Source organism: Argiope bruennichi, chromosome X2 (genome assembly GCF_947563725.1).
Source record: "Argiope bruennichi chromosome X2, qqArgBrue1.1, whole genome shotgun sequence".
In the NCBI taxonomy this organism is placed as follows: Eukaryota; Metazoa; Arthropoda; class Arachnida; order Araneae; family Araneidae; genus Argiope; species Argiope bruennichi.
In genome coordinates this window covers 26,108,675-26,121,579 of record NC_079163.1, presented here as the reverse complement: position 1 = coordinate 26,121,579, position 12,905 = coordinate 26,108,675, and the positions used below count along the sequence as shown (strand labels likewise).

Genomic DNA, 12,905 nt, shown 5'->3' with positions numbered 1-12,905 from the left:
TATTTAGAATCATTAAAAAATTTCTGACATAAAATACCCAATTAGAAACACTTATAAATACTTTGAAAGAGTCAGAATAAAACATTGAAACAATTTTAAAATTTAAAAGAATTTATTTTTTCAAATAAAATAAAACTTTATAAGTCGATATTTTGGAAACAATCGGCTAAATTTCACGCTTGTGCACTTTAAATCCGAAACGAAGCTTCATCAACGTCTGTGCTTTTTTAAAACATGTCTCACAATTTTTTTTTTATATTACAGTATTGGTTAAATTGCAATTTAGTTGGATAAATTGCAAGAGTTGTAATTTCGCCTCCAACCACAAAGCACTCTGTATTTGTTATTTATTCCCAAAAGAATCTTTTTCCTTTCAATAGTTTTAAATATTCTTAATCTAATCAATAAGTCCTTAATGATAAAATAGTTAACAATTATGTACAATCTTTCAAACTTATGCATGAAATATTTCTTAAATTAGTAAATTATTGAATAAAATTAAGTAAATTTTGATTTCACATTTTTATTGTAATTTTTAGAAATATTAATATACTAATGATGGTCAGTACTGATTTGGTGACAAGTTTGTTTGCCCAGATTATACACTTTTTAAGCTGTTAAATCACTAATATGGAATGCTTTTTTTAAAAAGTTCATATTTTTTGATAAAACTGAAAGACATGAATTCAATTGAAATCTACTACTAATTAGCGAACACAAATTTAAAAGTGTATATACGTCAAAATAAAAGCGGATGTGAAAGTCATACTTCGAAATGAATGTCCAAAACAAGTAATTTTTGAAAACTTAATTTAAACATTCTTAAAAAAAAAAGCATCTAACTGAATGTTTTAATTGAGAATTTTGAATTTCCTCATAATGTTAAAAACATTGTTATAGATTGTGTATCAAATAAAATTTAAAAAATATTAAAATTAAGAAAAAATTATAAGGAAATAAAATAGATAACACCAAAAAATAATCATCGAGTTTTAAGATAAATCATTCATATTTTGATAATAGCTTAGGAAGATATGAACATCAATTTCCATTGACAAATCATAGCGATTGCCCAACTGATGACGGTTAAACTTATTTTCGTACTTTATTAAACTTATTATTTAGTTCAACGCCTATTTCTGCCATCGTAATTTCTCTTATATCTTTTTCTCTCTAACTGCATTGAATATTCGGTCAAATGGTGAGTCCTCTTCCGAGCATTTTTAAAAATAGTTTTCAATATCATCAATTAGCTACCACGAAGCGTTGAATTAAATGCAGCTGTAAAAATTTAAACGAAACACTCTGAAACAGTTTGTTTGTTATGTACTTTTCAACAATGAGTAATACAATAACAGGGGCTTTCAACAATGGCGATTTCTGTGCCATGTGTTGTTAGCGTTTTATCTGTACTATTATATTTATAAATACCATTGCTTAGTAAAAAATTTGCTCTATGGAATACGAATGACAAAATTTTTTTGAATTTTATATCGTTGTATTTTCTGAATACCCCTTCCCTCTCCAAGGTTAAGATAGAAGTAAAATGTCTTTTACATATAAAATTGCGAAAAATATTAAATAATCTGTGAAATATATAATATATAATTTCTAAAACTTGATTTTGAAAACTCATCAGTTTTATAAAAGAAAAAAAGAGCGTTTTAAAGAAGCAGAATATTTTACATGGTTAATAATTACATTCGTTTTAAAATTTCTGCAAGGAATAATTAACTAACATTTCTAGAATTCTAAATTTTATAAATTAGGCTATGCAATAATTTCTGTGTTTCAAATAAATGACTCCTTGAGAGAAAACAATTGTGAATTGATAAATTTTCTGGTAATTTGCAAAACGCTGTTAAGTGCCCAAGTACTCGCTAATTGCCAAGCAAAAAAATTGCTCAGTTATTTGTCACCAATAGTCGACGCTTTCTAAAGAGAATAATTGTGCTGCATTTTAATGTTCTTCAGACTGTCTTCTAAAAAGCTATCAGCATAACTTATGTGATTATACAATAACAGTGTTGACTGCGCCAGAGTCTAAAGCTGTCATATTTGGAAGCAGAAGACATTAATCCTGAGACTACTGTTTTTATTTTTTGTTTCGAGATTTAATTTATTGTGTGCACATTCGCTAGTCCTTATCTTCTCTCTGTAATAAAAAAAAAATAAGTAGACATTTGTCACTAATTCATGGAATTTCATGAAATATATTTGACTAGGATTATTTATATTTTATAAATGTTTTGATTTTGCATAATTATTATTACTAATAATTTTGAAATCACTAGCATATTAAAATTTAGTATAATTTTATTATGTTTTTTAGTATAATTATTTTTTGAATTTATCAAACTTTCGTGTGCTTCTCTTGGAATTTTTAATTTTTTTTCCGTACCCAGTCGGATACCTTAAAATTATAATTTAAAATTAATATATTATAGGAATATATTATTAATTTATAAATATATCCCCTTTTCATTTTCACAGAATACTGCATGAAAAATTTATAAATATTATTGAAAAACTGTACGTCATCTACGTTTCATGGCAGTTACCTGGAACGATTAAAGTGCCATTGGCAAGCGGGGGAAAAGAGGAATTACGACCTTCCCTATCAAAATATGATTATGCAGCTCACCATTGAACTAGTGGGTTAAGGCATGTCATGTTTCAGCAACATGATTTTGAAGAAGAAGATAAGGATTTTATTCTCTTGCTTCACTCTTAACGAATTTTTTTTCTATAACTGGCAGATTTATAATTCTTTGGCAATGCATTATTAGCTCGTTGCTATCGGGATGGCTGCTGTAATTTTCCAGGATTTCCTTCAAGAAAATACTAAGTTGGGCCAGTTTCTTTTGGAAGTGTTTCAAGAAGACAACTTAATTTCATATATTGGAACTAAGTGAAACTTCTGACTGAAATGCTGCCTTGACTTTATGGGTTACTTAGATAAAAAGCAGAGGCTACAATTCCCCTTAACATTACTCTTGGCATATGGATTTGACTAGATATTCTGAACCAAGTGTGATTAGAGCCACCAATATGACTGTGCATGATCAATTTTAATACAAAAATATAAGAAAATTTTTGAGGTGGTGGACTTGTCTTCCATTTGTCTTATTGCTTAGGATTACCATTCCAACTAGTAATGAATAGTCAATAACGTACACGGTATTTTTATTTTTTGAAAAAGTATATAAGTGGTGCATATATATGCTTAAATATCTTTTACAAACAGATTTTTTAGTATACAAAAGAATATAAGACTTTATTTTTCACAAGTGTCTTTTAGAAGCTTCTAGTTGCACAGTTTGGAGATTTTTAATGGTATTTTTATTACTATAATTTTCGCATATATGGTTTTCCTTCTAAGTATTGATATTCGTGAAATATAAGTCTTCAAATGTCTTTGTGTTCCATACCGCTTTTTTAGGATATCTCAGAAAAGAATCAGTTTAAACATTTTAAAGGGAGTTGCTTTTAAGTTTTTTTTTATATATATATAATTATATAACGTATGTTACTAATGGCGGAGTCGTCACCATTTTATTTTTCAGTTTGTTTTATCTTGAATATAGTTAACATTTTAATTAATTAAGACAGTAATTAAACAGTAAAATTTTAAAAAAAGGAAAGTTTCACTAGGAACGTCCTGAATACTTATGCGCTACAAAATAATCATCTGCAAAATATTTATATGTGTCAGTATGCATATGAAAATGAATTTTATTTAATTGGTAAGTAATACTAACTGAATTTTTTTTGTTTAGATAATTATCAAATGTGCGGTTATAAAATGTGTATAAAATAATCAACGAGAATGCATTTTTACAAGATTTCAGAGCTTTGTTTAGTTTCAAAGAGGTTAATTTTTATTTTTCTATTAACTGTAAGAAAGAAAAAAGTTATTATACGGCTCTTTTTTATTTATATGTCTTTCTTCCCTTTCTTTTCTACAAATCATGTGACCTCAAAAGTTGTTTTTTAAGTTGATGTAACTGATATGAGAGAGTACGAAATATATTATTGCACTTGTATTTATTAAATTAAGATTAATTACTTAATTTATTTGAAATTTGAATGCATAAGATTCAGATAATTAAAACTAAAAATTTTTGAATTAATAGTTTCTGTATATCAATCATTCAATCAAAGTTTTATGCATTTGCATGAAGGAAACTCTTTTTTAATTACAGACGGAATCAATGAAGTCTCAGCCCAATGCCAATTGATTGTGCAACATGTGACAGATGCTATGATGTTCAACAGTGCTACATTACGTTTACAGCGAATGACTGCTGTCACTTTTCTGTCCCCGATTTTTGAAGATTTTGTCGAAGGATTAGCTGCCATCATTCCTTGTCCAAAGGAAAACATTTTTATTTTCAGCATACAAGTAAGTACTAATAACCTGAGCTAATTTTTATCGAATATCAATGAAATTAAATCTAATTTTGATGCCACAATCATAATTTTTAATCCCAGGCTGTTGCAACCTTATTAGGAGATCATTTTGTTTAATTTATTTTATTTCGTGATTTTCTGTGATCGGAAGTTCAAAAAGCTTTAATACTCTAACTCAATTAATATGCTATGACTGGACTATTGTAAATATATTTTTTATTTGACTTCATTGTTCTTGGAACTAATTCATTGATAAAATATTTATTACTCAAGGATACATTAATTGATAGGGTAAATTCTTCGAAGAACAATTTTTATTGCTATTTATGATTAAAATGTTTTCTATCGATTTCGATTTAAAATGTAACTGTCTTTAAACTAAATATTGGTAGCATATTTAGTAGTAAAATTATGGAAATGATTTTATTTAATTTGAGAATGAATTTTAAGAAAATGTCATAGACCTTGAATAAATTTGAAGAGTATATTTTTTCTTCTCTTCATTAATTTTCACTTAAATTTCCTCTGATTTAAATTTATTACAAATGGCATTTCCATTTTTACTATTTCCATTGTACATTTAATTGTAATTGTGCATTTAATTGCAATTGTACATTTTACATTCCATTTGTACTATTTATGGATTACCATACTCAACATCGGAGTACATGATTATAATAAAAGAAAATGCCGTTTTTATATGTTATGTAATTACAGTTTGCTCTAAAATTATGCAGACTCCAATACAGAGAACCAGAATCTCAAACTTTAAAAACTTTAAATATTTTGTTCAAAAGAAATATTTTTTAACTAGTTTAGATGTTGCGGATTTTTGAAAAAAAAAATAACGAATGAGTTTTTAGATTTAATTGTGAAGTGCTTATTTCGGAAAAAAAATAGATATATAAAAATGATAATTAAATAATAAATGAATAATTAAATAGATAAAATCTCACTGGGTTAATTTCTCAATGATAAGCATTTAAGGCTCAAAGAGCTCTAAAAATAGCACCTAAACACTAAACGCAAAATATCTTTTACTCACCTACTTTAATAAGTCGATTGTGTAGCCGATTTAGAAATTTAATGTTTAGAGAATTTTTATTATTTCTATTGATAATGTTTATAACCATTATTTTCTAATTTCATAATTTCTGATGGCTATAAACAGGAATAAGTTTCAGATTAATTTCACATTACGATATTTTTTAATTTCCAGGAGGATAACACTTCAGAAGAACGAATTTTGAATGTCAGTTTTTCAGCCAAACCCGTTGACGCCCGTCACCCGGAAACATTTTTTTCGTCTCAGTACTTACAAGAGCGAGTTTACTTAGGAAGAGCTATTCTTGCAAGATTAACCCATGTTCATGTAAGTGATTAAAAGAACATTATTTTCAATCGCCAATCTTGTTTTTATCTCAGCAGATAAAATCTGAGCAATTAATGTTTAATTCTTGCAAGATTAACCCATGTTCATGTAAGTGATTAAAAGAACATTATTTTCAATCGCCAATCTTGTTTTTATCTCAGCAGATAAAATCTGAGCAATTAATGTTTAATTCTTGCAAGATTAACCCATGTTCATGTAAGTGATTAAAAGAACATTATTTTCAATCGCCAATCTTGTTTTTATCTCAGCAGATAAAATCTGAGCAATTAATGTTTAACTCTGTATGATAGACAGATTAAATGATCTTTGTATCAAATTTTTCTACTGATTTTCTACAGCATCAACTCTTATCCAATTGAAAGGTCTGGATAAGAAATTATTAAAAAATATAATTTGATTAAAAAGTCGAAGATGATATATATAAAGATTTTATTCTATTTAACTCGCTTCAAATGCCCTAGCATACCATTTTGTAGGATTTTGATTGATATTCCAGAGATGTTGTGACTTGATGGTAATTTCTTAGTTCTGAAGACTGGAAACTTCTAGATTCGCGATTAGATTCGACCGCAAGTTTATTTCCTTGTGACTGTTGTGCGTTAAATCTGATGTTGAGGGTCAAGCATCCTTCCCCTGACATGGCATGGACGTTTAGAGATGAGCTTTTTCCTCGTCACCTTCTTGTGACCATAGTTCATGTGACCTTGCTTCATCATTGTGACCATAGTTCACAATGATGAGCTCCGTCCTATAATAATCCCCCCTTTTTTTTTCTTTTTTTTTTTACAAAATCAGATATTAATGTTACTATGATAATCTATATAGACTTCCATAAATTTATTAGAAGTGTTGGCTTCATTTCTTACAGAATCTAATAACGTTATCAAAAGCATTTAAAATATAAGCTGGAATGTTTTTTGATTTATGCCAAACGATTGGAAATTATTGCGCACAAACTATTCAAGTTTGCATGGTTAAAGGCTCTTGAAAGATCATGAGCTCTTTTAGAAACTGCAAATTTTGAATATTTTTGTTTAATTTTTATGCATAGTTACTTTTTTAGCTTTATATTCTTCCGTTTTTATAACGGTTTGAATTTAGCTTTAAATTTTTATTTGATATTTTCACTAGTAGTTAAATTTCCTATCTGGATTTTAAATTCTCGATTTTCATCTATTCCAGGTTCTGCCATTTGAAGACAACTTATGTGTTAGAGAGCCTTGCATCAACTTTGAGCAATGTCTATCAGTTTTGAAATTTGGGAATGCATCCGATTTCATCTCATCCGACATGTACTTTTTCCGGTCCATCATTCCAATCAACACATTTGCTTGTAGATGCCCGCCTGGATTTACAGGTATTTCATAATTACACTGACTGGCAGAGAAAATGCCACACCCTGGAGTAACAGATGTAGTGACATGCAAATTACTATGGAAGTGCACGCATACAAGATATGCAAATGATTCCATTTTCCAGCTAATCAAACCATTAGCACTCGGGATATGAACAGATAAACAATGAGTAAAACCATTAGTTTCGGTGAAACGAAGGTGGGCTATGGGGTCACGTCAGCAATTCGTGAGGCACGATATGACAGAAGATGATTTCAGCCACTCTAGTTTCATACAGCGATGTGTTCAAGAATATATTACCTGAAAAGCATCCCGTGATAATTTATTAACGCTCTGCGTATCTAATAGTCTAGCATCTGTTAATGAATAATTTATTATTCGTTATTAAGAACTTGATACCTTATTAAATCATTTGTAAAGTGGTTTAATGAGTTTTCAGAAAGTCTTGCATGGTGTGATATTTTCTCCGTCAGCAAGTGCATTTCAAAAGAACGTCTTAATTATGAGATTTTAATTCCTAAAAGAATTTACTTTTAGTTATGAAGTTTCAGCTACAAAATTTCACTTTTTTTTTTTATCGGGTCCCATCATACCGACTTCGAATGTTCTTTGGTTTTTTTTAAGGTATGAAGCACAAGTACGAATGCGACACAGAAGTGAATCTTTGCTATTCGAGTCCTTGTTTGAATGGCGGAACATGTGTCAGGAGAGAAGGTGGATTTTCTTGTCTTTGCAAGGAAGGATTCACCGGTGAGTTATTTTCTTTTGTCTTTTTTTTAGGAATCACATACATTTTTTTTCTTTGTGAAATTTGAACGATAAAACGAAATTTCGACTTGTAATATTTGGCTGACTTGTAGTATTTGGTGTTTGAATTGTGAATGAATTATGAGCACATAATTTTAATTATAAAAAAACATGACTATACGTAAAACCTCAGAATAGGATATTTTTTTGTGATGTTTTCACTACTAATTCGAAGTTTAAAGCAGTTTCGGAGTGTTTATCATTTACATTTTTTACTATTATTACCACTATTTTTGAAAATTTTTTTTCGTTTTAAGGCCGTTAAAAATCATGCTTTTCCAAATATGAGAATTATTATTAGTTGGCCGTTGTCATGTTGATGACTACCATGACTTTAATATAAGATTTGACCATCGGAATGAGCGAGCTGCATTCATTCAATGCTGCATTTTCTAACATTTTGCAGTGAACGCGAAATGCCGAATAGATATTCAAAAGAATTAATCTAAAGTAACAAGTTTTAGTATAAGATAGCCTATGTTAACAAAGGATCAGGATTACCTTTACATTTTTATTTCTAAAGCTGGTTTCATCAAATAGAAAGTATTTCCTTCAAGACTTGCGTTGGTAAAGAATCAGTTTAGAAAACTGAAAACTGAAAACCACAATTTTGAGCCACAATCCTTGTGGTCCAAGAAGAATTTGTTGTTGGTCTTCAAATTAAATTTATGCTTAAATAAAAATGCGGCATCAACTGTAGTAAAGACTCATCTTTACTTTATTTAAAACTACCATATTCATTTGAAATTCCATCAGCACTGCATTTTATATATACATGTTAATGATACTTTTGAAATGAAATGCCTTTCGTTAAAATATAAATCTATTAAGCAGAATTTGTTATTTAAAAAAAACAACAAAAAAAAATGCTTTTTTCAATTACTTTAAAATATAAATTGTATTCAAGGGTATTTAACTCTACTCAATAAAACATCGTATAAATTTATCCCGAGTTGCCATTAACTGTAGAAAACCCAAGATTTATAAATATTAAATACATAAACAAAGCAACACATTTTTTATTCACTTGACGTTCTTGGAATTTTTTCAAAACTTGAAAATTTCAGTTTCAAATTCCATTTTACATCAACTTTCTGATTTCTTTAGGCTTGGCACCGATTTAATATACTTCGGTAATAGGTTTGAGGCGAAGGAAATTCAACTCCTTTTCCTACAGCTCCAAAATGCGGACCTCCTATTGCGGTAGATCTAACTAATCGCAAACTCCTACAGCAAGGCCGGAAATTGCTTTGCGGGTGGTACCGATGGCGATGGACTAATCAAACAGCGTATCGAAGCGCTGGATCGAAACTTAGCCGGGGAATAGGACACGTGCCAGCCAGCGTGATAAAATGCGTTTATGACGGCTGGAAGCCCCGATGGCATCGTTTCAATTCAGACTTTATCTGACAACCAAGGCAATCAAATGTTGGAAGGGGGAGCTTCCATTTCTTTTATGGTCTTCGCAATCACGCCCGCGTATTTAGATTTTCTATCTCGCCCGCTGTTGTCACAGAGTGTCAAAGTGTTGTCATGAAATGCTGTCAACCAAATGGAAATAAGTCATTCACCGGTCTTTTCTTTCTTCGTTCTGTGTAGTATTCAGAAAATCGTTCCGGTGATGTTAAGAAATTTCCTTGTTTCGTCCTACAGTGTGCATTGATGCATGCATGCATCACTTTTATTTTGTCCCGTAACTCAAAATGTACACATTTCTAAGATAAATATTAAGTTGTGGTTCCGGCAGAAGCTTGTCATCCTATCGCCATACGTATTCTTGTGGTAGAAAAATTGTGATTTCAAACGATATTTTATTTTATTGCCCAAATGTCTCGTGTTTTGTTTCTGAACCAGTGAATGCATGGTTTTATTTGAGAAATGATTTGTAGATACATGAATAATGTTGTCGTATATTTTTAAAAAAATGTCTTTTATTTATTAAGTTTATTTCTGTAAGATTATTTGGCAGGGAAAGAATTTCATCAAAAATACTAAATGCAATATTATAAAACCTTATTTCTAATCCATTTATTTCGTATATTTAAATCTGTTCTATCCATATGACCATAACCATGTAGTCCGATTTTGAGTTATAAACAAATGAAGTAATTTTTTTCTTATTTTGAAGATCAAATGCAGCAACGCGTTCAGTTAAATATTCATGAAAGCATCGTTTTTCTTTCTTTTTTGCTTTCAGCCTCCGTATAAAGGATATTCAATAATAATCTTAGAGTCTGGCTGCTTTTCATGTGTGCATTTCATTATAATTTAGAAGATAAATTATCATTAAATGAAAGATTAATCAAAAATGGAATAATCTCGGTAAAACTTTGACTTATATTCACTGCTATAGTTCTATGAGGATCGGCGTAATATTTATGACATAAATCTATAATTACTGTTCATAAATAATGACTTAGTAGCTTGAGTAAAAATGTAGTTGTGAAAGCTGATTTTCCTAGTATTTGCTGCAATATCAAGGTTTTTCAAATTTTAATTAATTTTTCTTAGATGCAGAAATAATGTAGCAGATATGAATTAGAATTCACATTTTCGGAAACAATTTAGAATATTTTAAACGTTGGCGTCTTTGTAGTGCCAGGTTTATTTCCTTCTTTTGGATTAAGTGTTTCAGAGAGTTCATCTCTTGTTTGCAATCATTAACTAAATGGATTCTTCACAGTCACATGATAAACATAACTGCACATGTCATTTAAACATGTTACTAAATGTCATACTAACTGACAGAGTATAAAAGCGTCTGTTGTTACACCGTGTTTATATTTTGCGAAAACCCTTTGAGTCAAAAAAGCGCGTTCATATTCGATTTTTGAGTGTTATAACACGAAAGAAAAAAAAAATCTAATGCTAAAATAAGTTCCAAAATATCTAACGAATATCCATTTCAAAATCCTGAAGTATTAAAGCGGGGAATGTGAGCATTCTAAAGTAGACTTTTAAGTCTACATCATACTTAACCTTGTGTGTTATTTTCGGAAAAAATATTTTTTTTTCGCACAGTGGTGTACATATTTATTAAGTTAATTCTATGATCAAAATTATTTTAATGAATAATTTTAGCTAATTAAATATACATTATCAATTCAAAAATCGTCGATAAAGTTTAGTTCCTAATAGCAAAAGTATTTTGTTACCAGCAGCAATTGTTGATGTACAGTAGATTCAAAATTTTAAATATTCTGTGTCATTTTACTTTTCTCATGTGAACATAAATAGACATCATTGAAAAAAAACTGGAAGCATCTTGACATATTCTTTAGTAAATTTCAATCAAGAAAATCTGTCATCTCGATAGTCTAATACGATGACATGATATCAAACCGTCACATAATAGCATTCAAAATAATGAAATACCTATATTCATGCAGATGTCATCTTTTAAACATTTTGTACTATTAAGGTATCCGACTAGGTTCGGAGTGGATTTTTCAAAAAAAAAAAAAATAATAATAAAGTTTATATAATGTTTTAAATTGATATAAGGATAAAATAATAAATAAAAGTGAAATTATTTAAATATATGATTGGCTTTTGAAGGAAAGGCATATTTTGGTGTAAATTTTATCATTTATTTACAAGAAATAAAATTGCTCTAGAGAAAAATAATTGTTATAATTTTTCATTTTTCTTTGTAGCGTTACATGTGTAACATGTCTTAGAGTGTAACTAACTGTTACCTAAGAATTACATTCAAAATTGAAAATTTTGTTTCTATGAAACTATCTATGTAATTCTGGAATTTTTTCAACAATATTTATATTAAAACAATAATAAATCCATTTCTAGAGCATTGAACATCAAATCCATAGTTCATTGCGCTCTTCATAACATAACGAGCACTAATTATAAATTTAATTAAGATATCTTGCTTTTTTTTTGAGCTATAACGACACTCGTACAGTTGAATTATGAAAAATTCTACTGTACGTGTTTTTAAAGGCTTTTAAATGAGCATCACTTACATGTCAATAGTTTGCTGTAACTTGGCTTCTAATTGACATGGGGACAAAATAAAGATATCACTGGAAATAGAAAGTACCTATTTCTTGAAACTGCAAAATAAATAAACAAAACAAGCATTTTTTCATCCAAATTCATGTTTTTCACCTAGTTGGATACCTTAATTCAATCTACTACTGATTTTGTGTATTAATTTAAAGAGCTTTTAAGGAGAAGAACTAAATATATAGCATCGGGTCAGGATTTGCTAACTTCATATCAAAACATCATCACGTAGCTTTAGTTTTCAGTACGTATTATTTTGCCGACATGTAAATGTTATTATTTTTTTAGTATTAAACAAAGATGCAATTGGCGAAAAGCTTTTATTTTTATTTTTTATTTTATTTTATTTATTTATTTTTTTGTTTCTATTGACTGGGTAGGGGAAATTGAAGGGTAAAAAAAGGCAGCTGAAAGTTAACGAAGTATCAAATCCGGTGATGATTATGTATCAGCGATTTCAACAAATGATTATTGGTTTCGATGCTATAAAAAATATTATTTTTTAATGGAAGATAAAGAACGTCCATGCCAGTAAAAAAATGTGAAAATGAAGAAATTGACTCTTTACTCCATGAAGACCAAGTCAAATTAAATATTTTTTTAAATACACCTAATAAAAATTTTTTAGCATCATATCAAGACGGATGATGAAAAATGGATAAGCTATGATAATCCAAAGCTGAAAAATAATAAAAATAATCTCAGTATGAACCAGTAGAAACATCATCAAAGGCGTTGATGAGCTGCCTGAATTCTGAATAAAAAAAAAAAAACTTTTCTTTGCAACGCGACGAACAACAATTAATGCAAATAAGTCGAGGATTGCACTATAAACATCCTACCATATCATAACCACCGTATTCTCCAGATATTTCTCCTTCTGATTACCACTTTTTCTTCAATTGATGATT

General features: G+C 29.1%; 1 protein-coding gene across 1 annotated transcript in view; it reads left to right on the top strand.

Moving 5' to 3' along the window:
* Positions 1-12,905, top strand: part of LOC129960238 (protocadherin-like wing polarity protein stan) — a 170,080-nt gene that overhangs the window by 80,962 nt on the left and 76,213 nt on the right. Inside the window, exons 2-5 of the mRNA XM_056073501.1 lie at positions 4,206-4,405; positions 5,633-5,785; positions 6,989-7,163; positions 7,786-7,911. Of these exons, the coding sequence (XP_055929476.1) occupies positions 4,206-4,405; positions 5,633-5,785; positions 6,989-7,163; positions 7,786-7,911 (654 nt within the window). The remainder of the gene's footprint in view (positions 1-4,205; positions 4,406-5,632; positions 5,786-6,988; positions 7,164-7,785; positions 7,912-12,905) is intronic.